This window comes from Molothrus aeneus, chromosome 3 (genome assembly GCF_037042795.1).
Source record: "Molothrus aeneus isolate 106 chromosome 3, BPBGC_Maene_1.0, whole genome shotgun sequence".
NCBI classification, from domain to species: Eukaryota; Metazoa; Chordata; class Aves; order Passeriformes; family Icteridae; genus Molothrus; species Molothrus aeneus.
In genome coordinates, this window is record NC_089648.1 from 67192480 (window position 1) to 67216846 (window position 24367).

At 37.7% G+C, this 24367-nt stretch overlaps 1 protein-coding gene across 1 annotated transcript in view; it reads left to right on the top strand.

Moving 5' to 3' along the window:
- Window positions 1-24367, top strand: part of REV3L (REV3 like, DNA directed polymerase zeta catalytic subunit) — a 70853-nt gene that overhangs the window by 31935 nt on the left and 14551 nt on the right. The window contains exons 15-22 of the mRNA XM_066546128.1: window positions 512-594; window positions 1629-1754; window positions 3311-3503; window positions 5844-5955; window positions 14736-14851; window positions 19820-19938; window positions 20578-20696; window positions 21650-21791. Of these exons, the coding sequence (XP_066402225.1) occupies window positions 512-594; window positions 1629-1754; window positions 3311-3503; window positions 5844-5955; window positions 14736-14851; window positions 19820-19938; window positions 20578-20696; window positions 21650-21791 (1010 nt within the window). The remainder of the gene's footprint in view (window positions 1-511; window positions 595-1628; window positions 1755-3310; window positions 3504-5843; window positions 5956-14735; window positions 14852-19819; window positions 19939-20577; window positions 20697-21649; window positions 21792-24367) is intronic.

Consider the following 24367-nt stretch of genomic DNA (forward strand, 5'->3'; position numbering starts at 1 on the left):
ATAAGAAAAAAATTATATCTCTGTGAAAATATATTTAAAATTAGTTTTTTAAAGGAAAAGTTCTGTCCATTATTGTCAAAGTAACTACTGAATTACTGGAAAACTCTACAAGTAGAACATCCATTTGCTTCCTAACAGTCCCTAGTATCTGAACTCTGAAGTGCTGGTTAAAAGCATAATTTAGAAGTATTGCTTATTTGGGGGATTTTTAAAATCTTGTTGACTATATTGTTTGTATTAAAAAAAAAATCTCAATGTAGAGTGTGAGTAACATTACAATATTCACGATGATAATGATATGAAGCTTTGTAACTTACTTATGTTCCTATATGTCCATAAATACCAAATTGTAGTAGTTGTGCTTTGGATTTGACAAAGAATAAAGCTGTATTTGCTTATGTATGTAATATTTCTTTGGAATGTTAATGAAATGCCTCTTTTGATCCTTGCATGTTTTTTAATGCTTAGACAATACCATTGAGGCTAAGTAGTCTTTCACTCATGTTTACAGAACCAAAAGCTCAGAAACTGAGCCACAAGAGGGGAAGTAATACTGATGGTCTTCGAAGAGTACTTCTAACCACACAAATGAAGGTAAATTAACATTTTCTGCACAGATGTATTTTATTTTGCGGCATAGACACATTTTCATTCTTTCTTCTTTGTTGTTTTTGTCTTTTGCTGTTAAGATCTTGAAAATACATTTAAAATGGTATGGTACAAATGTTGTAGAATCAGAGCACACTCAAAGTTAGGAAGAAATTTATGAGTTTAATTTGGGGAAAACGGGTGTAAGTTGGAGATTGAAAGTGCTGCTCTATGGTAGTTAGAAACTAATGAAACACTAAAGAGACACCATATAAAGATGTTTTGCTTTTTGAATTACAACATCCTTTTTAAGTTGTAGTGTGATTTCCCTTTTTTGTATATATACCCAGACCTGTGTATATTTATGTGTCTCTATGTGTATTAGTTTTCAGACAATGTTCTAAGCATTTTCTGAAAACAAAGAGGGCAGTTCGTGGTGTGCCAGCAGAGGAGAAAGAGGTTGGACTTACTTTACTTAAACAGTGTTTCTGCTCTCCATGTTGGAACAGAATGGAGGGCTAGGTGCATTACTGGAGTGACCCAGTAGTTTTTTCTTCTCAATATATTCACCTATTTCAAGGAGGTACTTAATATACCTTTATTTCAGGGACTTTAAAAGTGATGACTGAAGCAGGGTTTTTTGACAAATTGTTGCTCAGGAGAGAATAGAGAATTGCTGGGTTTTGTATCCTCAGACTTCCAAGAAAGCTAGTATGTGTGAGACTGGGGGTTTTTTTGGTAGGGTTCTGGAAGTTTTTAATTGTTTGGGAGGTTTTTTAAGTATTTGAAACTGCCTCTTGCTTTGCTATGAATTAAAATTATTCCTAAAAGGCAGAAAGATACAACGGTTGTTTGCATGTTGAAAAATGAAATGAGGAGATAGTAAAAGGTTGGGGACTTTTTAGTAATTTGCAGTGTAGCAATTGTATTTTCATTGATAAATTTCTATTTAATATTGCCTATTATTTAATATTACATATGAGTTTAGCAACCTGTGTTTTCTCACTATCCTGTGCTTTTTTCTTCCCCTGCCGGATAAGAATCAATTTGCTGCCCTCGGTGCTCCAAAGAAAGAGACTTCCCAGATTGAAGGACCCTCTTTAAATAATACTTATGGTTTTAAAGTCAGTGTGGAAAACCTGCAGGAAGCAAAATCTTTACATGAGGTAACTTTACCCTTACATGTCACTTTATAAAATTATAATTTATCAAGCCAATTTTATACTGAAAATAAAAAGTCATTTTCTCTTGGATTCTCTAAGTGACTTAAAAATTAATCAGTGTCTGATGTCTGCAGCTTGTAAGTAGTTGATCTACCAGTTTCAGCTTGATGGCCAATGCCTCTAACAGTATTGAGCTAGACTTCACAGTATTTTGGTTGAGAAGATGGTAAACCTCCCTTTAAAAATAAAAATAGGGGAAAAATCAGAAGGAAGAAATAGTAAGTTTTACATAAAAGCATTACCTGAAAAACTAGTTGACCATAATTTTCATGGATTGTTTCCTTAAGAAATAAGGCATCTGGCAGCAATTAGTAAGGCCCTCCTGGTATTTCTACTTGTTACTTTCTGAACTTGTTGGACAGTTTCTACTACATTTAACAAAAGGGTGCCTATCTCAAAGAAGGTCTCTTTATATCTGTCTAATGTAGGTGAGTGTTTGGTGTGGGGAGAGGAATCGAAATGCTGGAGAAAGGGAAACAATGTAAATACAGTACTGCTGTGTTTGGCTGCTGACAGGGCAAGCAGCCTGTGTGTATATGTGCCCCTAGACAGTCTGCACACCTGGAATTAGCTGTTGGCTAGTTTGTAGAGGATAGGGAGATAGCACTGAGTAAAGGACATAAGAGAAGCCACAGTGATCCTGGGGGAAATGGAGATGGAGTAAAATTTCACCCAGTGATGTTTGTATGGAAATCTAGAGGAAATCAGGCTGCCCCCAGAGCATCCTATATACACTGAAATACTTTCAATTTTCCCCTCATAATCTGTCCAACCTCTCTATTAATCCACATTATGAGCAATATTATGCAAGACAACAGAGCAGCAATATGGTGTTGAAACAGCATTAAATAATACTGTCTTTACTGCACAGTCAAAACTTCACAGTATATAGTGATTAGCGTTTTGTAAATGTAAACCATTCTGCAAAAGGCTCTGGCAATATGATGTGAAAGTTCATTAATGCACCTAAAGGCAAAGTTAGGTATTCTTCCTACCTTCCAGTAGGGCTTAATCTTCATGCTTGTCTTGGGTGAGGGAGGGAAGGAAGAAGAAAGACCAAGAGTGATTCTTTGTTCTTGATCAGTTCAGAAATATGATTCAGCTCAATATACAATGGTGTTTGAAAACACTACAGGAATTTACAATTATTGAAGTTGAACATTGTCTGGTTTTTGTCCTATTTTCTCCTTTTGATAGAAGAATACAGTACTCAGACATACATACTGACTTTTCATAACTGAGTATAAAGCTGTGTTTAATGATGAATCTTAGTTTTTCCTAACATGGTGCTATTTACACAAAAGTGAGATCCAAAGATGTGTGGTTAATCACTTATGTTAATTTTAGGGTGGAACCTTGTAGTTACAATGTAATACCACCATATAAATGTCGGCACTGTCCTCATTTGCACAGATAATCTTCTCTTAATTTTTTTTTAAGAAACCTTTTCGGTTGTATGTTAGTTAACAAACTAACATACTGTCTTCATTTGTTGCTAGGTCCAGCACCTTACCCTCATCAGTATGGAGTTACATGCTCGAACAAGACGAGATTTGGAACCAGATCCAGAGTTTGATCCGATCTGCGCTGTATTCTACTGCGTCTCATCAGACTCAGCACTGCCAAATACTGATAAAAAAGAAATCACTGGTGCTATAGTGATTGATAGAGGCAGGACACCCTCAAGCCAAGGTTCCTATTTCTTTTTTTCATATTATATTTTACAGAATGCTATTTCATAGTAATCAAACAGTAGCAAGCAAAATGTAATAGAGTATCTATATTACTACGTATCTCATTTAATTTTGTCTTGTTGAATGGCCATATTAAATATGGAGTTTTCCTGCTTATATCTTCCAAAGAACTATTGCATGGGCTGTAAACCACAAATAGCATTTGCGTGTGCAAAATATTCACATTTGCATGCTTGTGGACAAGCTCCTGCAGTGTTCTAAAAGTGTAAAGAGGAAAACCTGCCTTTAGTTTCCTACTCGAGTTGCTGGATAGCTGCAAGTAGAAAATGTTAAAAGCGAGACAGTATGTTTTATATTTTACTTAAGGGTTATTTTTGTGGTTTTATCTGATCCTTTTAGGATCTAAACAGGGGCCCTTATTCTATTGTACCTTTTTGGCTTTGTTTAGACCAGTGATACTCAACCTGTGGCTCTAGAGCCGGATGTGGCTCTTCATGGCCCTACAGGCGGCTCTCGCAATGTAGGCATCTGATCGGCGCTCCACTCTATCAGGCAGCGCGGGGAGCACTGAGCAAATGGACCAGCAGTGTGGGAGTCGCTGAAGTTCCCCCTCCCATAGGGGGAAAGAAAAGGAGCTGCTGGGATCCCCCCACAGGTAAGAGTAGAGATCACCTCCCACCCAGCAGCTGTGGGGCAGAATGGGGAAAAACTTGCCCTTTTGCCCCTTCCACCCTTCCACCCCACTCCCTCCTAGCAGCCAGAAGGGATTGAAGACAGAATGCTGCTGGGAGAGAGGATGCTGATGTGTCATGTCGTGATGTATCAATGTGTGGTGGCATTAAGGCAGCATCATCACACATTGAAGTGTCATGATGGAAAAAAAATCCATTGATACTTGATTTTTATGGTGCTCTACAACTCCATTTTATTAAGAAGTGGCTCTCCAGCTGTTAAAGGTTGAGTACCACTGGTTTAGGCTAGTAAAAAAAAAACCAACAAAAAAAATCTCAAACCAAAAAACATCCCCAAAGTAGTCCTCTTTCTTTCAGGGTTTCTTTGGCAATGTGCATGTGTATCAAACCACAAAATACTGTCTAAAATTTTAAGCGTGGACAAAAACCTACAAAAAAAATTAGCAATAAGGCAACAGCTTCTTCTTTTACCAGTGTATTTTGTAGATACTATATCATGTTAAGCTAAGTTCTTATTATTCTCAGTGAATTTTATTCTGGTATTATATGCTTGTTACTATCTTAAAAAATATCTTACTGAGATTTTTCCACAGTATAGCCACTATGGCTCCCTAGGTGTGTGTGCCACTGATAGTTTATCAAGAACTGTAAAATGTCCAATGATACTTTGAAAAAACGAAGGTTCTGATCTGGTTTTGTTAGTGAAATAAAATGATGTGTTTAAATGTTATTGTGACATTCGTTGCTTTAATTGATGTGTGCTGTCAATACTTTATTGGTTAGAACTTTTTGAGTTCCCTGTGGAGTGACTTGACATTGAGATACATTTTTTTTCCCTTTTGTGTTATTATTGCTTTGTAAGTCACAGTACTTGTTTTAACATTTATTTCTGAAAGCACACCTTTCTTAAGAATGTGTCAAAGTAGAATGCCATTTAAAAATTCCAGTTCCTAAAATCTGCATTGTCACTGTAACAGAGCTCATACTACCTGTTGTGTAAAGAAAACAGAGTATGTGTTGTGCATTATTCATTAAAAAAGGGTTTTTTTAATATGGAAGGCAAATGCTGAGTTCCTACATGCATACAAATTTAGATATTACTCAGACATTATCAATGCGGACATTGTTAATGTGCACTAAGTGAGCATTTGGTCATGTTTTTCCATTTCTGTCAGTAACTTAGTGTGCTGGAAAAAAAGAACTGTACGGTTATAAAGCATTTTCATTCTGTAAGGCATTTTGCAAAGCACTACTCTGAGATAGCAATTAAAATTATATTTTGCATAAAAACAGTGTGTGAGCTGTCATATAGTCATTTAATATTTCTTATTAAAAGTAATTTTCCAGGAGCTAGACTCCTGTGCATGTAAAATAGTGAAAATTCTTGTGACTCAGGTTTTTTTCTATCTGAGAATCTGTGCAAGATTACCACTATGGCAGAATTCTACAAAGTGAAAAGAAAAAATTATTCCACCCAAGAGGAACAAAATAAGTCCATGGAATTAACTGTGATAATTATTAAAGATAAAAATAAGTTGTGTTCCATGCTTCTTTTTGGTTGTATGTTTTATTCTAAAGCAGTATTGTTGACTGAAGTAATGAAATTCCTTCTAAATTGTAACAGGTTTTTTACTTTTATTTTCTAGGGAGCAGAGACCAAGCCCCCTTGCTTACAAGATCTGGAGTTACAGGACTAGAAGTCAGTTACGCTACTGATGAAAGAACTCTTTTCCAGGAAGTAGTGAATATTGTAAAAAGGTAGCATATCTGTACGTTCTGCTTTTATTTTTCAGGCTTGGAAACAGCAGATTTAGTTCCTTCAACCCTTGCCATTCTTTCAAATACTGATTTTTTTTGTTGTTGTTTCCCTCAAAGGCTTATTTCTAGAGTGGACAAGCATGGTGGTCTTTCAAATAAAATACTTTTTGCTTTTCCTTTTCTCTGACAGCAAGAACATTCAGATCCTCTTAAGCAGCTGAGTTACAGTCTTGAAACTTATCAGCCATATAGTAATCTTTCTTAACATACAACTTTCCTGTTAATCTCAGAATTCATGACACATCTCTCTCTGAAACTCTCAGAACAGTAGATATTAAGAGTGCTGAGAGCTACAGAAAACCCCTCAGACAGGAAGAGTTTTCTAGGAACTCTGAGGCAAGACAGAAAAAAAACCTGCATGGTACTGAAACTGCTGCAGTTTAAAATAAGGGTTCATTGAAAAATCAGTTTCCTTCATTAGTTTTGTCTTCTCTGAATGGAAATCCCCTGCTCTATCAAACTTGGAAAACTGCTGGTTTTCCCCCTCTCCACCGAGGCTGAGAAGCCTGTTCGGGAGCCCTCTCGCCTGGTGAGTAGGTGGAACCACAGACGTCTCTCCAGACCCTACTGACAGGTGCAAAGCTGTAAAATTTCAAGGAAAACAAACAGATTTAAACTCTGAGTCACCCTGCTGGAATAGAGGCACGAGAAAAAAAAACAAACTAGGCAGAGTACATTTGCAATTCTTTCTCTCTCCAACCAGAAAACCTCTGATGAGAAAGGCTTTGACCAACCCCATGAAGCCAGAATACAAAAAGAGTTGCTGAATGCAACCAGCACAGGGTGGGTCCTGACAGAGCAGCAGATCCCTGTTCAGAGAAGACAAAATTCAGGTAAGGAATATAATATTATTTTTCTCTTTCTTGGAAATCTAGTGCTCCATCAAACTTAGGAAAATTACTTAGAATGAGAAACTGCCAGTAAATGAAGAATTCTCCACCAGTTGTGTGGAGGTCTAAAACGTGACAGGACAGAAAGAATATGGTAGAGAGACAACCCAGCAGTTAAAATATATGTTTATCACTGAAGATCAGAAGTCTTCTATATCTGTACGTGCTGAAGGCATTACAGAACAAAAAAAATCATGCAATTTTGGTGTACTTCAAGATGGAATGTATCAGGTTGCTGTCTGAGAAATCTCAGCTAATGATAGCATGTGCTAGTGTATCTTTTTGATGGAACAACTTCATCCATGAAGATAGAGTTAGTTGACTTATATTCCTGGAAGATAAAAGGTTTGCTCTATTAATGAAGAGACAGACTACTGTCATCATCTTAGTTTCCTTCCCTCACAACTCTAGAACTCAGCTATCAAACTTCTGATGGACTCTCAAAAAAGATGGTTTTTGCAACTTGGACCACATCTACAGTTTCCTGCTCTTTTTCCCCCTTTATTTTCTGTAGCCCGGGCAAAAAAAAGGAGAAATTTTGTTGGAGTTAGTATTTTGTATTTCTTAAGCACACAACAAGTATCTTGGCCCAGAGTAGCTTTAACTGAAGGAGGAAGTATGGTAAAACCGTGTAATTAAGAAGTAGTGGAAAAACTTCCTCAATGAGAAATGAACAAGCAAGCAGCTTTAATGAAAAATAGTAATTATTTTTTAAACAATCTTCTGTTTATCTTTTTAGTGTTATTTTTTTCCAGCACAAGCTAGGTACTTTGGCTGTTCTGGTAGATGCACTTAATAGTAGGTCTGATAGATTAGAGAAAGAGAACTATCAGGCTATATTTAAGAAATATTACCACTTGAACTTCATGGATCAACACTCAAAATCACCTTAATTTTCAAGCAAAGAATTTTATCAGTATCTTATATTCTGTTACATGCTTTAGGCTGGACAATAATAGGCTCTTGTGACTGAATGGCATGCCCAGCATGATTGCAACCTGCTTTTGTTTCATGTTCTTGGCCTCTTGGGCTGTTGGAGGGAAGGGTGGAAGACTGAAATTCCAGATTCCTGGCATGATGAATGACAGACTGGCTAATCACTCTTGATTGTCAATATCAGGAACAAACTTTATCAACTTGTTGAAGCATAGAACAGAAAGGATCTTGGCTGCAGGAGGAATTATCTTACACAGTCCAGTTTAAGAATTCTTGTTCCTATTTCTAATCATTCTCTTAGTAGTTGGCCTAATTCTTCCTCTTATTCCATATATGTGAAATTGTGGAACATACTTATTTATTTCAAGTTCCAGCCTTCTACTTCCTTGTTTAGGCCTTTTGTTTTCTTTCCATCCTGGCTATTGAAAATAAATAATGGTTGATTCTGTAACTTCTTGTCAATACATGTAAACTCTGAAAGAGCCGAGTAGAGAATTCTGGGTCATTGTTTCCAGCACACAGATGAAGGAAAGGGTGTTCCTGGAAAATTTGTAACTTCTGCAATACTCATAGCTCATCAGTGTCTGACTAGGTTTTTGTCACTGAAGAGTGTTTCCCAAACTTTTTGTAGCAGAGCTAAAGTTATTCTTTGTTCACTGAAGATGAATATTGCTCCAGAGGGTTCTCTGGAATAAATGAACTGAAGTTGGATTCACTGTGAGGTTGTTTAGGCTGTGCTAGATCTGAATGATCACAGTAATACCTTGGTTAATACCTTGGCATCTGTGAAGTAAATACCAGGGTAAATGTTCCTCTATGGATTAGTAGATGTTGCCTCTGATTAACTCAGAGCCCTTGGCAAACAGAAATAAGTCATCTTGTGTTCCAGTAGACCAGAAGACAACCTGGTTGTTTCTCTGGAATTGTGATCTATGATTTCATCTATCCTGCAAATTCACAGATTTGTCCAGATACTGAGAAGAAGAAACACCTCTTTTCTAGGAGATTATTACTGAGACTGACTAACCTGTAAAATAGAAGTACTTACAAGTGTGAGTACCAAAGTCTATGCAGAGACAACTTCGATTTTGAAGGGTATTGGAATACTGAGGTTGAGGGTTGAGAGTCAGGAAACAGACAGAAAGGAAGAGCCGCAAATACGAGTTTTGAGGAGGTAGGGAAGAACAAACAGCACAGATTTGTACAAAAGAAAAGCATAATTAGATTGGTTTTTGGTACCCTGACAACTGGACTTAGACTCTTAGACTTTGAGAGGGAGCTGCCCCTGCATAGGTCCAAATTTCCCTTCTTTGGTAAACTGTCCTCTGGCTGTAAACCAAAAACACAGGCTTCAGCTCAAAACTGGCATAAAGCAGCTGAGAGACAACATCCTTCTAATCCTGTGCAGCTGCTGGGGATGTCCTAGAAGCACAGACATCCAAGTTGTAGGCTCTCTGGAACGTTCAGAGGGGATTTTTTTTTCCTTGAAAAGAAGCCTGGACATGTATTGCTGTCCTAAAGCATTCTGTTGTACTGCCTGAGGTGCTTTCCTGAACACATCCTCTGTTGATCGTAAGGTGTCAGCTGCACTGAGACAACAGAAAAAATGGAAGAATCTCTCTGCTTGAGGAAGTAAGAGAACCATCTCTCTGAACCTAAAGGCAGGAAAAAGAATGAACACATTTAGATACTTCCCTAACACAAGAAATCTGACTGAGGAGGAGGAGAAGGTGGAATGGAATGCTACAAGAATGTTTGCATGGGGATTTAAAACTCGATAGGAAAACTAGAGATGTGCAAGCTTGATGGAGCAGTGGATTCCCATGAAAGAGAAATTAAATGTCTGGGCCTCTCCTTCACTTTTAGGGCAAATTGTTCTGCTTCTCTTTAAGGGTAGATGCTAGCAGATAGCAGAAAAGGGCTGGTCCTGCAGGTGTGAGAGGAGCAAAATTTGGGGAATTCATGTGGGAATGCACAGTCCCCATCTCTCAGACAAAGAGAGGATGTGAAAACAGGATGGGCTTGAAACAAATAGTAGATTCATTGCTACTTGAAACTTACATTCACCCACAGCTCCTTGTCTCCACTGAAGTAGTTTTTGACAGAATTAAATGAGCAGAGTATAATATAAGATTTTACATAAACATTTTAGGGATAACATTTTGTATTAAACTGTTAATGCTTAATACTTAAATATTTTAATAATGTTTTTCTTGTAAGGTATAATGCTAATGAATTTTTTTGTTTGGATACAGTGTATTATATTTCTTCTTTTGTAAATGCTCTAGCAACGTCTTCTTCTTAAAATAGAGATGTGCTAATGTAACCTTATTTTTCCAGGCCAGTATCATCTTCATCAGTGACATTTTCCTGTAGAAATATGTATCTAATGTCCTGTATCAACTTTATGGATTTTTGTTGTCTAAGGCAAACTGGGAAAATGTTTTCAGAGATTTCAGTTATGTGTTTGAGTCACCAAGCATTCTGTTGCTATGCACAGTTACTGCTTTTGTCTGTATCACAGGTCTGGCATGGTTCCCCACCCCCCTTTTTCTCTTAATCATAGCTGGAAGAAAAATAGCAGTCAGGAAAAGCAGACACATAATAGAAGGGAAGGTATAACTGGGAGCTTTAGTGTTCATTCACGAAATCGTCAAATGAGAAAGAGGAAGAGATGTCATAGCAGCAGATACAACTTAGCTGGAAAGGAAAATAATCGCCTTTCTTCTCTCTGCAGCATGTATGAGTTGAATGTTAATGCTGTTGTGTTTAAATCCTGCCAGCATAAATGCTGCTTTTCATCTTTGCAGAAAGTCTGGCAACAGCATGCAAAGCAGTATCAGGGCCCATCCTTCTAACAAAAGAGCATATGTTGGCAAGCACACCTCTTATTCCTGTTGTGTTACTCCTAGCCAGCAGCTTTCAAATATCAGTATTACAGTTTACTAGTTTCTTGCAGGTGTGACAGCTGGTCTCCTTACAATTTCTTCTAATAAAATAGCTTGAATTGATGTAGAAGACCAGTTTCATAGTATACTGTAAAAATTGTGAGACAGGAGGATGAAACATAAAACTTGTCCTCTTAGCTCACAGCCTGTTGTCTTTGTGGCACCATGTAAAAGGAGAAAGTGAGAGAGTCACACTTCAGCTAAGCTCTCATATCAGGAAAATTTTGGATTTGCCTGTTCATCTTCCCATGGGGAATAATGTACTTTTTTAGCTCCAGATATCTCTCCTTCTCTAATAGCAAGTAGAATACCACAGGAGGTCTCAGCAAGTGCCACACTGGTTCATTGGTAACACTGGTACACGAGACGGGGTTGCAGGACAGGACATTTCTGCTGCATAAGTTGGGATGTAGTTCATGAGCAAGCAACATAGGAGCAGGAAACAATATTGTCTCTTACTAGGTGCAAGAAATTTGAGAGGTCTCTTAAACCTGTTGCATAAGGTGGATCTTATGCATATGTAGTGCAGGAGTTCAGGGATATGTTACTTAGTAGAAAGGAGTTCTTCAGTTTGTATGGGAATGCATACTGATACACATACAAAGTACATACATGTGTAACTTAGTGCAGTATCTGAGCAACTACTGAGTTGCCAGTAGTATGTTTATTGGTTTTCATGCTTTTAGAAGGATACCACTTGGATCCAAGTTTTAAATACGTACCAACTGACATTAAAGGACTGTGATTACAGGAAATTCACAGTAAGATTTGATCTCACCATTTACTAGCTACTCTACCTTGATTTTCCATTTAGATAGCTTTGTATAAGTCATCTGACTGAAACTTAAACATCTGTACTTCACAATCAGTGTCTAATTAGCTATCCTCATCACCAGAAGAGTTCAACAGAACAGGATCTTGGTCTGCAAGAGATGACTAAAATACAAAGAATGGTTCACCCATAGAGGCCTTTTTGTTCAATGACAATAGAGATCAGTTTAGAAAACTTGAGATGCCAAAATCAGCTGAAATTAGACACTCCCCTTAATACATGGCTGGTATTTAGTTGGGATGGAAAAGCAAAATAATGTGCTGTAAAGTGATAGCCTATAAGTCAGTAATGTGCAATTACAGGCGATCCCTAATGGCCTGGACAAGCAAGACTGAGTTTTTAAAAAATCTTTTGATTAATAAGCTTTCCAATCTACATGTGGATTTACATAGAATTGTGTTAAAATATGTGATACTTAAGTTAGACACAATTTATTTCTAGAAGAAAAAGCATGTATCTGAAAACATCATAAACTAAACAGCTTTTATGTCTTGTCCTATAAAAACACCTTCACATCTGAAGGATACTAGAGAAACAGTTCTTGAGATTATATGCAGATGGATTACAGAGGACATTTTGGTCACTAGGTTAAAAGGTAATGGGAAAATTACCTCCAGAATTGATAAAATATATTCAGTTGTAGTAGTAATATAATAGCCCACTAATTTTGTTTAAGTAGGAAGTAAGAAATGTAATGCCCTGCTTGGGCAAGTTACAACCCAAAGCAACTATCTTTCATCAGTTGATGAAGGACAAACTTCACCAACTTGCTGCTTCCAAACAGTTCTTATTTCTGTTCAGAATTGGCTTATAAGAGAAAGCAAATTTCTGGCATAATGAATATTGGTTTATGTTTTCTTAAGCAGTTCTTCACGAGTTTCTGATTCACATTTGCATCTGTCATAGACCCCATCTGCATCATGCCTTGTCCTGTGTAAAATCTACAAGTATTCTCCATTTTGAATTATGTGATGCCAGTTTTCAAATATGATAACGAATGACTACATCCATAATTTTAATTAATCAGTACTGATTTGCCATATGCTAGGACCAGGAAAGTTTAGTTATTACAAGAATTAATTTGAAAATATGTTAATTTTTATAATGTTTATTCTATGCCTGTATAAAACATGACATAATTCCTTTTTATTTCAAAGCTGAAATTGAGCTATTAATAATTTTGAGCATCATTTCACAATGATTGTATGTTGTGCAGAGCAGCCAGCAGTCGTAACTCTTTTTGTCACTGGTTCCGTTGCTGGAACAAACTGCAGGCTAGTTTCAGTCATTTGTCCATAAATTGTTCCAAGTCGCTTTGGGGTTGTACCATTGGTAGAATAGGTTTCCATATTGAGTAAATTTACTGCTTCCACTCCTGATGATCATTTCCACCTCCAAAACCAAATAATTCTTTTGACTTGAACAGCAGATAGCAAGATATCCCCCAAATTCAAACTGCTAGTTCTTTTACTTTCTGTAGAATTCCAGAAATCAAAAACTTGCTTTAGAATCCCTTGCTTTAGGTAAAAATTGTATCAAAACCATTCCCCCACAAGTACAAGTAGGTGACAAAGGGGATTTTTGCAACTTCTCACAGTTGTAATAAAGAGAGAGCCATGCTGAGTAATAACATTCAACTATTTTTCACAGAAGGTCAGTATCCATGGCAGAAGTGTGGAGAAATTGTTTTTTGGAGTTATTCTCAGAGTAATTAGTATCTTCAAAGTGAGTTGTGATTGCCTTTGGCTAGGACATATAAGCAAGGAAGACACTTTACTGATAAAGTCTAAAGCTTCATTTGTAATGTCTGTGATAGAACTAACTCAGTATTCAGGGAAAGGGTGTTCTGTATTCAACAGTCAAGAAATGTTTGTTTAATGTGTTCATGGATGCAAGGAGTACAGAGTTCCTGTTAGTAATCCAAGGCCCCTGCCCACTCCCTCTATAAACTAAGGTCTACAAGGCTGTGTCCTGTTGTAGTGTTGGGTATAGACTGAGGTACAGGATCCTCAGCCCATCATCCATCCTCTACCTCCTGACAGCTGCCCTGATGTCATTCAGTTGTATTGAATAGTGCCTGCTGCATCAAGGTTGGAAAATACTTTAAAAATCATTCAGTCTAACCAAGAAGCAGCTATTCATCCCACTGAAACTTCCTTTGTTTTTTTACTGTAAAAATAACAGATATCTTATGTTACTTTGTCCGGTCTCTTTCTGCCCAACAAAATCATTGTTAGGCTATTGAGCAAATCACCAGATCATGACTTGTGGTTTTTATAGTGCCTGCTCAAAAGTTAGGTGATACTGGCTCCTCTGAGCTAGCTCCTACCTGTGCTTTGTCTTTAAAGCCACATTTTTTGTCCTTCTGTCTAGTGAGCTTTACTCTGAGCCTGATTGGAAGTGTTTGTGTCAGAAGTCAATTCTGACTTTTTTATCATACCTGAGCCAGTTAGATTTTTCAGCTGGAAAGAGATACAGCATAAGATAAGTTTTTCTTGTGTGTCTTCTACAAAGAAGGCTATCTAGAAAGAGGTATTTAAAGAGAACTGTTAGATACAGTTGCTTTTATCTGTTTCAGTTTAGACAGCTCTCACTCAACTACAAATTGTAACTCCCAATAAGGGGTGATCATTTAGGACCCGAAGTTCCCTCTGATTACTCAAAGTTACACTGCATTATGTGTGACACAATATTATCTGTAAACATTCCAGTTAACCTACTGGCAAATTCTGTTCCATAGGCATGGCTATAATTCACTGCACATCTGTCTCGTGCTGCTAAGTTTCAGTTTATGCTTGATACTTCCTGATGCCATCAGTAAAACCTGATGAGACCTCGGTTTTGTTCTTTATTTGTAAAGACCAGGGGAAAAAAATTGCAGTGAAAATATCCTTTCTAAATATTTTTGCCATTGAATGTTATTAAAAACCCTTAGAGATTGCCTGTTTTGAATATTGTCTCCTAGTCTGATGCTGCTTTCATAGAAACCATTTGTGACTGCGTCTTTTTTAAACTCAACATAATTTGAATGCAACCCTGTTTATACTTTGTTCATGGAAAATATTTTTGTGAATTATATGAAGCTCATTTTTTCTTCTCCCCCTACCTCTCTAGATATGACCCAGACATTTTGCTAGGCTATGAAGTCCAGATGCATTCCTGGGGTTATCTCTTACAGAGGGCTGCGGCACTGAATGTTGATTTATGCCAGATGATTTCTCGTGTGCCAGGTAAGTTATTTGTTTAGGGCTTCAGTTCAGTTCCAATAGAACTAAATTGAAATCTATGAACAAATTTAAAAAATAAATGCAGAGTATTTCTTCAGAAAGACTTTTTTTTTGTTCTTGTTCCTGTGTTGTTAATAGTATAATCACACACACACACACCTGGTGTTTTCTGTTTTCAAATTTGTGCATATTCCACTTCTGTGTGTGTCCTGTATTCTATAGTTGTGGGTTAAATTTCAGTTCTTGGAGGTGCTTCTGCTACCAAACCTTCTTTTGCTTTCCTTGGCTCCAGCCATTCAGAGTATCTACCATAATCATCATTTGTGATTTCTCTGGCTATAATACAAGAACATAAAACTGCTTCTGAACAGCAATTGTCCTGGACAGCTTTGTAAAAAATCCTCACTTTCAATGACCACTCTTGTACTTTGGGAAAATTTTATTTGGTCCAAGTGCTGATGCTTTCCTCCAGCATTCAGAAAAAAGTCTTTTTAGGCTGGCACGAAAACTTGGATGAGAATGGTAAGCCTAGTGCCTATACTTAGGCAATCAATAGGAGCCATCATTCTGAAGAACAGAGTTAGTGAACAGCTAAATAAATGTGCTGTCACACCTGGGAAGAGTCAGGATAATTTTTGAGACACTTTGTCATTTTAGAAAGTATGTTGTAGCTCTTTGCAGTCATCAGGATGATGTGGATGAGGGAGACTTTAAAAATCAAAACAGTTGAAAAAGCTGGTTTTGCCAGCTGTACAGAAAAAAGCATCTGTACAGAAATTAAATTGCTATGAAATAAGAAGTCCATTACTGTGATTGTCTATTAAAAACTTAAGCCTGTTGCTTTCTAATGGTTGCAAAAGCAAATGTTAGGAATTATGGAGCAAGGAAAATACAAAACAATGAATGTAAATGTAAAAAATGTCAAAATCTGTAGTGTGCTTGTATCCCAGTGCTGAGGTTGTAGCCTCCTCATAACCTTCCTCCCATCAAAGTGGATTGAAGGGAACTGGTAAAGATGAGAAGGGTTATCCAAATGTGTCTAGTAATTTAGTAATTTTGGATTCCAGAAGAGACAAAACAGTGTAGGAAAGGTAAAAGCCTGTGAAATATTCAGGGATGTAAAGGGAAATAGAGATTGGGTTTTCATGGTCATTTCCAATGCAAGAACTGGACATCAAGTGAAGTAGCAAGTGGCAGCTACAGAATAGAAGTTAATTTTTAATCTCAGCATTGCTGAGCTCTTTAAGTACAAATGCTTATAGTGTACATTGCTTTAAAAGGAGATAAATTCTTGCAAGAAGAATCCATTTGAAGCTATGATATATGTGAAAATAATGTCTGGCCCAGGAAGCTGCAAATGATGGGAAGCTGGAAGAGTTGTGGGGAGAGTATCAGTAATTGCTTTCCCCATCTTGAAGCACCTGCCTTTGAGTACATGACAGAACATAATACTGGGCTACTTTAATCTTTGAGCATACAAGCACAGAAATCATCTTTTATGTAGTTGTCCTGTGTGCCAGGCCAGGAGAATATGTTGTTTTAGCAGCACTGTATTCACACAGTCCTTCCTTGAGGCTTGAATATTTGTATAGTCTTGATGTTTTCAGTACTTGTGACATGTTTGGAAAAGAACTGAGTTATAGAGTCCTCCCAGAGACAAGAAAACACAAGAAAAAAAAATGCATTTTCAGTTAAAAGTTGTTGGCAATTGAACTTTGGTGAATTTTTAAATACTTCATATATGAAAACAGGATCATGTGATAGTTTAAATATGAACAGGCTGTCAGTGCCCCTAAGTTTCTTTCTTCAGGACAAAGCTCTCAAATTTATTCTTCAGGAATAATAGTGGATTGCATGAACCTCATTACTCAGTTTCCCTGATGGCTCAAATTGAGATGATACACTAGTTGCAAAATAATGCCTCTGGGTACAGTCTTCAGAGGTACTGAAGGATGTTCAGAAAAAATGTTGACCCATTACATCTAAAGATGTGCAATATCTGTAGTAAGAGGTTAACAGTAAGAACAGTAAGTGTTGTCATCAAAGGTTTCTTAAAGCCTCCAAAGATCACAAAGATTTATTGCTCCACTGTAGAAGTATGGCTGAATAATCTCTTCAGTTTGGGACATGTGTCTCTGCTGTTGTTCTCAAAGGCTGAGTCACAGTTCATGTCTTGCAGGACAGCTCTGTCTGCACTGTATTTGATACAAAACCAAACAATCAGCAAAGCTGTTAATAGTACCCATCTTCCTGACATAAGCTCTTCCTCAAGTTACTGATTTTAGGGTACACATGAATGGGTCCTCAAAGAAGAAAGGGAACTGTATGGTTCCTAATGGTAGTGTTCCCATGTATGTCACAGTCAGGTTTCCTTCTCTACACTGAGGTCCCACAGAACATGGGTTCAGTTCTAGTGAAGAAAATCAGGATTGTAGCCCTTAACATTTTTGAACATGAAGTTCAAGTGGGCATGCAGAGCACAGGCATGATCTGCACAGCACTGGTGTTTGCAGTGCAGGTGTTCCTGTGCCAGCTTTTAGATGCATACTCAGAAGTAGAATACATAACACTTAAAAATGTTCCTAAGAACTGCTGTTATTTTAAGGTTAGTGTTTGGTTTGTTTTGACAGAATTGCAGCAGAAAGATGAGAAAATGTTTACACTGATGAGCTCTTCCCAGAAATGTCACGCTGTAAATGTCTTGCATGCATGACCATATACGTGCAAGTTGTTGTGTTCTCTGTTGCCTCTTGGCCTCCTTGTCCATGATTTTGACCCTATCTGTCTTCGTCTTGCTTTCCCCTGCGCTTCACATTTCCCTCCCTTCTTCATATGCTGTATTTTCAGAACAGGAAGTGCTCCTTCAAGAAATATGCTTCTCTTTCCTCCTGTTGAAATAGAGATGGAAGGGACTTTTCCTTTCCTGTGATTTCAACTTAACAAAAAGAAAGCTGGACTTCTCTCTGGTTTTGCTTTATTGACTGAGTCTGGTGCTACCTCTGCCCTTTACAAGTGAACTATTCATAAGTCATAGGACACATCACAAGAGAAGTGCATGCCATGCCTGTGCATGGTGGCATTTTTTGTGTGGCCTTCTGTTTCCTCCTTTGCATCACAGCTCAAAGTTAGGGAGTGGGTAAGAGAGGATGAGAGGAGACTTCTTTTTATTTCATCTCATGCACTCGAAAAATAGGAGGAATGTCCTGTTCTGCTTCTTACCAGCATAGTTCCCAAAGAGGCTTACATGGTTCTGGTGACACATTTCCCACACCAGTTGTAAAGTAGTGCAGGTTTTTTGTTATATAGTGGTGCTCATCACAGGCAGAGTTCATCAGACAGGTCTCAGTATACTTTGCTGCCTGTTTTTTACCAGCAAGACATGAAGCAAACTTAATATAGGAAATCCCCTCAACAAGTCAAAAGAGAACTGGGATGACACTGATGAAAGTAGAACTCAGCAATAGTTTCTACTTCCAGTAAAAAAAAAAAAAAGAAAGAAAAAAAAAAGGAGGGGAAGAAATGCGAGTTCCTCACTCTCACAGGAGATCCAGCATGTGGAAATGAAGAAAAGCAGAAGAAAAAATGTTGCTACTTGGTGGGGCATTTTTTCCATCCAAACATGGAAAGATAAATTTCTGGTTTTCCTACTTAAAAATCTGAAATAATAAGGAGGTTAAAAAGATAGTCTGCATTTTGATTAAGTGTACAAAAGGTCTGCTAAATTTTGTCAAGGATCTGTGATTTACTAATAAAGTCAGTAAATGACGAATAGGTTTTCTTAACCATATTTTAATTTATATGGGGACACATTTGAAGATCAACATAAAAAATGAGTCTGTGTTATGTTGTTTCATAACTGTTCTGCAGCATTTCAGACAATTTTTACTTCTGTCATTGAGGGTAAATGTGCTTCATGACTGTCTGAGGATCTAATTGTTCAGTTCTGATCATTATTGCAAAGCAGCGTGTATCCACACTTCTACACTCTGTGTCCAAAATGTTCTGCTCTTTATTATCAGGGTACTGTACAGACTGTGCTGTACCCGTAAATGAGTGCTGGCAGAATACAAAGCAACCAGCAGTTAAAAAATGGGTATGGATTTAGAATTGTGGGTGAATTGCCTTGAAATGATTTCTCTCCTAATCTAATAAGAAATAAGGCTGAGGATCAGTGTGTTTTCATAATGGATTTTAGTCTGTGTGGTACATTTTAAAAAACATCTTTGTACGTTCTGGAAAAAACACCAGAACTGTAGACTTAAAATGGCTGGGAAAAAAGATAGTTTAAAGAAATGTATACCAAAAAAGACTGTGTTCTCTTGTGCTGCAGAATTCCAAAGCATGACAAAAATCAAGGGTGGCAAAAGAGGATATATTTCTCTACTTTAGACACTGCTGTCTCACAGAAAGATTTAGAGTGCTGCTTCTGCATCTGCATTGGTTCTTTCCTATTTCCTTCTCCCTGTGCTATGCAGAATTCATGTCTACTTACTCCCAGTGCTGTGGGTTTGCTTATACTGTATGAAAGAGACTGAATTTTCTCTCCCATGACCTGGTTCAATCTGTGTAAGAACATTGCAAGTAAAGCCTTGAGTTATAAGCTCCTTAGAGCAGAAATCACTTTTTTTGTTAATTATATTTTTTTATGTTGTGCACTACTGCATGTGCAGCTCTCAAGTAACATTCAGCATTGCATAACCAATATATTCACTATGGAGAATATATTGCCTTGAACACTATTTCAATGAAACTGAAGTAAGAGTTCTCTGCAAAGGGCAAGAGCAGAAAATCGTGGGGGAGTTTCATTTAGAGATTGTGTGGATGACTGGTAAATAAATAATTTTGTGGAAACAGCAGTAATCTTTATGAATTCTTATTTTTCTAGAGAGCACAAATTGGAAGAGGGGTGGTTTGATCTGGTCTTAATTGTCTTATAACATATTTAAATATAGTCTCCTTTAATGTCTTTAGATGAAAATAAAGAGAACAGATTTGCCACCGAGCTGGATGAATATGGAGCGGATACAATGAGTGAAATAAATATTGTTGGGCGAATTGTCTTGAATGTATGGAGAATGATGAGACATGAGGTAAATTTTTTAAAAGGTTAATGTTTTGATTTACTGAGTTTTCTAATTATTGCAGACTTAGTTGAAAGTTTCATGTAACTTTTGTAACTTCTACAAATTTTTTCTTTAGACACCTTTTCAAATAGAGCAGTTTGCCAGTTTGTGAGAATAGGTTTTGTGTATCTCTAAACTGTAAAGAACTGAAGCCTATATTTTTCAGTAATGTTTCTTAATGATGCTCCTTTTCACTGATTTGTAGGTTTTGAGAACAACTTACTTTTTTTAGGAATTTGTCTGGTATGGCGCTTTTAGTTCAATAAGTACTTGAACATATTTTAAACTGACAGATTATTTTTTGTTGTCGTTCCATTTATAACTTTCCATTTAATACTCAAATAGCCCAGTCTTTACAAATCTTCTTCTGACCAAGTTCAGACCTGATCTTTATGAACTACTTAATTCTGCATATTCTTTTCAATTGATAAGGGATGCTTTTTCCTGACTTGTAAATAGTTAGGGATTTCTAAGAATAAAGACTAACATTTTTTAAAAAATATTAACGAAAAGTTAATAAATCTAGTTCTTGCAGTTTTTGAGAAGTTGAGATTTTTCGATTATGAGAGCCATCATGCATCTGACCTGTCCACTGTGTTTTCCTAGGTGAATCTAACGAATTACACTTTTGAAAATGTGGGGTTTCATGTTCTTCATCATCGTTTTCCTTTATTTACGTTCCGAGTTCTGTCTGATTGGTTTGACAATAAGGCAGATGTCTACAGGTAATGATCTATTAATCCATTTTGTTTGCTGTTTTTAAGGCCAGATTCTTAACATTGGATAGATGTAAGATAAAGCCACAATAGGAAGAAATAATCAATTTAGCTTAGACACTAGAGCAGTGTATATGCAGCAACATGAGCTTATTTACTTGGATGTTCTGTTGTATAGTTATACTCTCAATATTACAATAAAATATTTTCAGTTACATTTTCAACATACCTGAATAGATGTACTGTTTTGAAGTTCTGTGATGTCTTTATATGCTATTCATCATAAGGGCTTTTAATGAACTGCCAGGCTTCTCTTTTACCTCAAGTGCATGTCAAGTAAGCTAGGCTTAAAAGTATTACAAAACAGCACACAAAATGTTAAGACAGTAGCTATAGCTGCTTAAAAATACCTTCATGTGACATGTATCACATTCAGCTTCGCTCTTTTTGAAGCAATTTAGTATTGTATGATATGAACAATTCATGAAACTGTATACTGATCTGCACATTGTTTGTCACATACATAAAATTTCTGTAAAGGTTTGTGTAGCTAAGTGGAAACATGATTTATACTGAAATTATGAATTTATGTTCAGCTGTGGTAGGCATTCTTAATACAGAAGGATGTTTCCACAAAGGTCCAGTCAGTCAAAAAACATGTAAAGAGATGAGGGGGTAGTTGTGTCTCTTTTGGTAATTCTTTGGGGCAGTGAGGAAATTAGGATATATTAAGTCATTGCAAGATGCCTTAACAGTAGCTTGCTGTAACACAATGTGTGTACGTCTTTAGAATACCTAGGTGTATATTTATATATGCCACACTTTTGAAAGAGTTGTATGAAAATGTTCTAGAGGAAAATTTTATTTGCTGGTTTGTTACAAGTTACCATAAAAATACATTTGTCTTAGTAGAAAGAGCAGCAGTCTTCTGATTGTTTATAACGAGGTGTTCACTCTGACAGATGGAAAATGGTTGATCATTATGTTAGCCGGGTTCGTGGGAATCTCCTCTTGTTAGACAAACTGGACTTGATTGACAGAACAAGTGAAATGGCAAGAGTTTTTGGCATTCAGTTCTTACATGTATTAACAAGAGGCTCCCAGGTAAGACTTCATTCTCCTTATACTTTACAAAACCAAAATGGTTTTTACAAAATGTTCTGGTTCTTCGGTATCTTCTCAGTCCATGTGTCTATCTTCATAGGGTCCCAGAAGGCTGTTAACATGAATTAACATGAAATTGAAACATAAAGGATACCATGCAATCTATTGTTGTGGCTTTTGAATTGCCTAGTCTCAGAAGTTAAAAATAGGTGTTAAAAATAGAGTTCCCCAAATATAATCACACCAGTGAATATTTTCTACTGCCTTCAGGAGCACTAAGCTTTCCCTTTGAGCTGGTATTGTTCACACTTACATGAGACTGAAAATGAGTGCTTTCTAAAACATTAAGAAATATAATTAACCGTGTTTTAGAAAGACAAGATTAGTTTCCTTTAGGGCAGACAAAGCAGCATTGAATATGCTCTAAGTGACATTTCTGGTGCAACAGACCTCTGGGTGAGATTTTACAATAAGACAAGAGGGGCTCTGGCTTTATTAACTACGTGTCATGCAAAATGTTTGTGGTTCTATTATTTTGATACCAGCATCAGAGGGAAAAGAGCAGAACAGAGCAAGACGTGCACTTTGTTTGGGAGCCCAGCAGTCTCCAGTAATACTTCCTTGCTTTCCTTGCCCAGATTGTGAGTGACTGGGCTAACTGAACTGCTTTCATGGCAACATGTGAGGCCTGAGCAGCACCCGAAATGAGAGTCAGATACTCTGTCATGTGTTACAGCTCTTCTGTTATCATAAGCCAGCCAGATATGGGAGCATCTGAAGCTGCAGTTTCCTTAACAATTCAATGCTATTAAGAAACTTTAGCCACCTTTTTTTCTTAGACTGCAGATGCCTGTGTCATCTCTTGCCCCAGAGCAGGTTCTTGTTGGTCTTTCTGGTAATGACCCTGTATTTGGGGGGAAAGGGGAGCAGGCTGGCAGGCACCATCAGCAGAACCAAGGCAGTGTTCAGTAGGTATTTGCCAGTTTAGCTCCCTGATCTGGTTTACCCTACTATCAGAAAATACCACTGTTGGAGCAAGGGAAGAGAAATGCACAGTTAGGGATAGGGAATGTGGGACTGGCATACTGCCAGCATAGATATGCTTAAACTGTCATGATTGCAGCCCACAAAGACTGTTCTGCCTGTCATTTTCTCAGATGTCTGTGAGTGGGAGTGAGCAACAGAAGCATGCTGCATTTTCTATCCTGACTGTTCTTTTCTCTTCCCTTCTGTGCACGTATGTTCTGTTTCCATTGAAACTTTCTAGATCAAAAAAATGGCACTTGCAACAATTCCCCGTCACCGCAAATATTTTTTTTTCACACAGAAGAGTCACTACCCTTATGAAAATACTCCCCCTTAGCTGAAAAACATGTTAAAATGGAATAATAAGAACAGATTTCAGATATTTTATTTTTCCGTGTTTGAATTGACTTTTTTTTTCATTGACTTTTACAATAAGTTTTTAAAATTATTTTTGTTTATTGTATTAAGCCATCTCAAACATTTCTTAGTAGACTAAAAATCTAACAAGAAGTGGTCACAGCCATTACAGATAACTAGTCAGATGTTTGGAGAACTTGCTGGTTTTTGCACAGGAGTCAGCAAGGCTCATTGAGAGAGCTTTAAACTTGATTTGGAGGGCGAAAGGAGTAAGATCAGGCTCACTAGAGATAAACCTGGGAGCATCACACTGGTGGCTGAGAAACTGTCCTAGCAAAGTCCTTTAGTCTGCTGTCTCAGTGGAGGTAAGGGCTGGAGTTCCACATGGGAGCAAAGACAAAAGGATTATTGATGTGTTAGGAACCACAGATGCACCTGAGAAGGGTCGTGTAGGGATTAGGGCTTCTCCCCCTAAAAAAGGTGGTAGGATCAATAGCCCAGCTGAGGTGCATCTGCACCAGTGCACCAGTGAACCAGTGCATGGGCAACAAACAAGTGGCCAGTCCTGGTTTGTATCTTACTGATGATCTGGACAATGGGATCAAGTGCTCCGTTAGTCCGTTTGCAGACTACTCCAAGTTGGGGGGAGTGTTGCTCTGCTGGAGGGTAATAAGGCTCTAGAAAGGGATCTGGACAGGCTGGGTCAATGTGCTGAGGCCAATTGTGTGAGGGTTCTGCCCTTGGCTCCCAACAACCCCATGCAGGGCTACAGGAAGAATGGCTGGAAAGCTGTCCAGAGGAAAAGGACCTGGGGTGCTGGTCAGCAGCGGCTGAACATGAGGCAGTGTGTGCCCAGGTGGCCAAGAAGGCCAATAGCATCCTGACCTCTGTCAGAAACAATGTGGCCAGCGCCACCACGCTGTCCCTCTGTACTCAGCACTGGTGAGGCCACACCTCTAATCCTGTGTTCAGTTCTGAGCCCCTCACTACAAGAAGGACACCGAGGGGCTGGAGTGAGTCCAGAGAAGGACAATGAAGCTGGTGAAGGGTCTGGAGAACAAGTCCTGTGAGGTGCAGCTGAGGGAGCTGGGGTTGTTTACCCTGGAAGAAAGGAGGCTCAGAGATGACCTTATTGCTCTCTATGACTCCCTGAAAGGAGGCTGAAGTGAGGTGGGGGTCAGTCTCCCAAATAA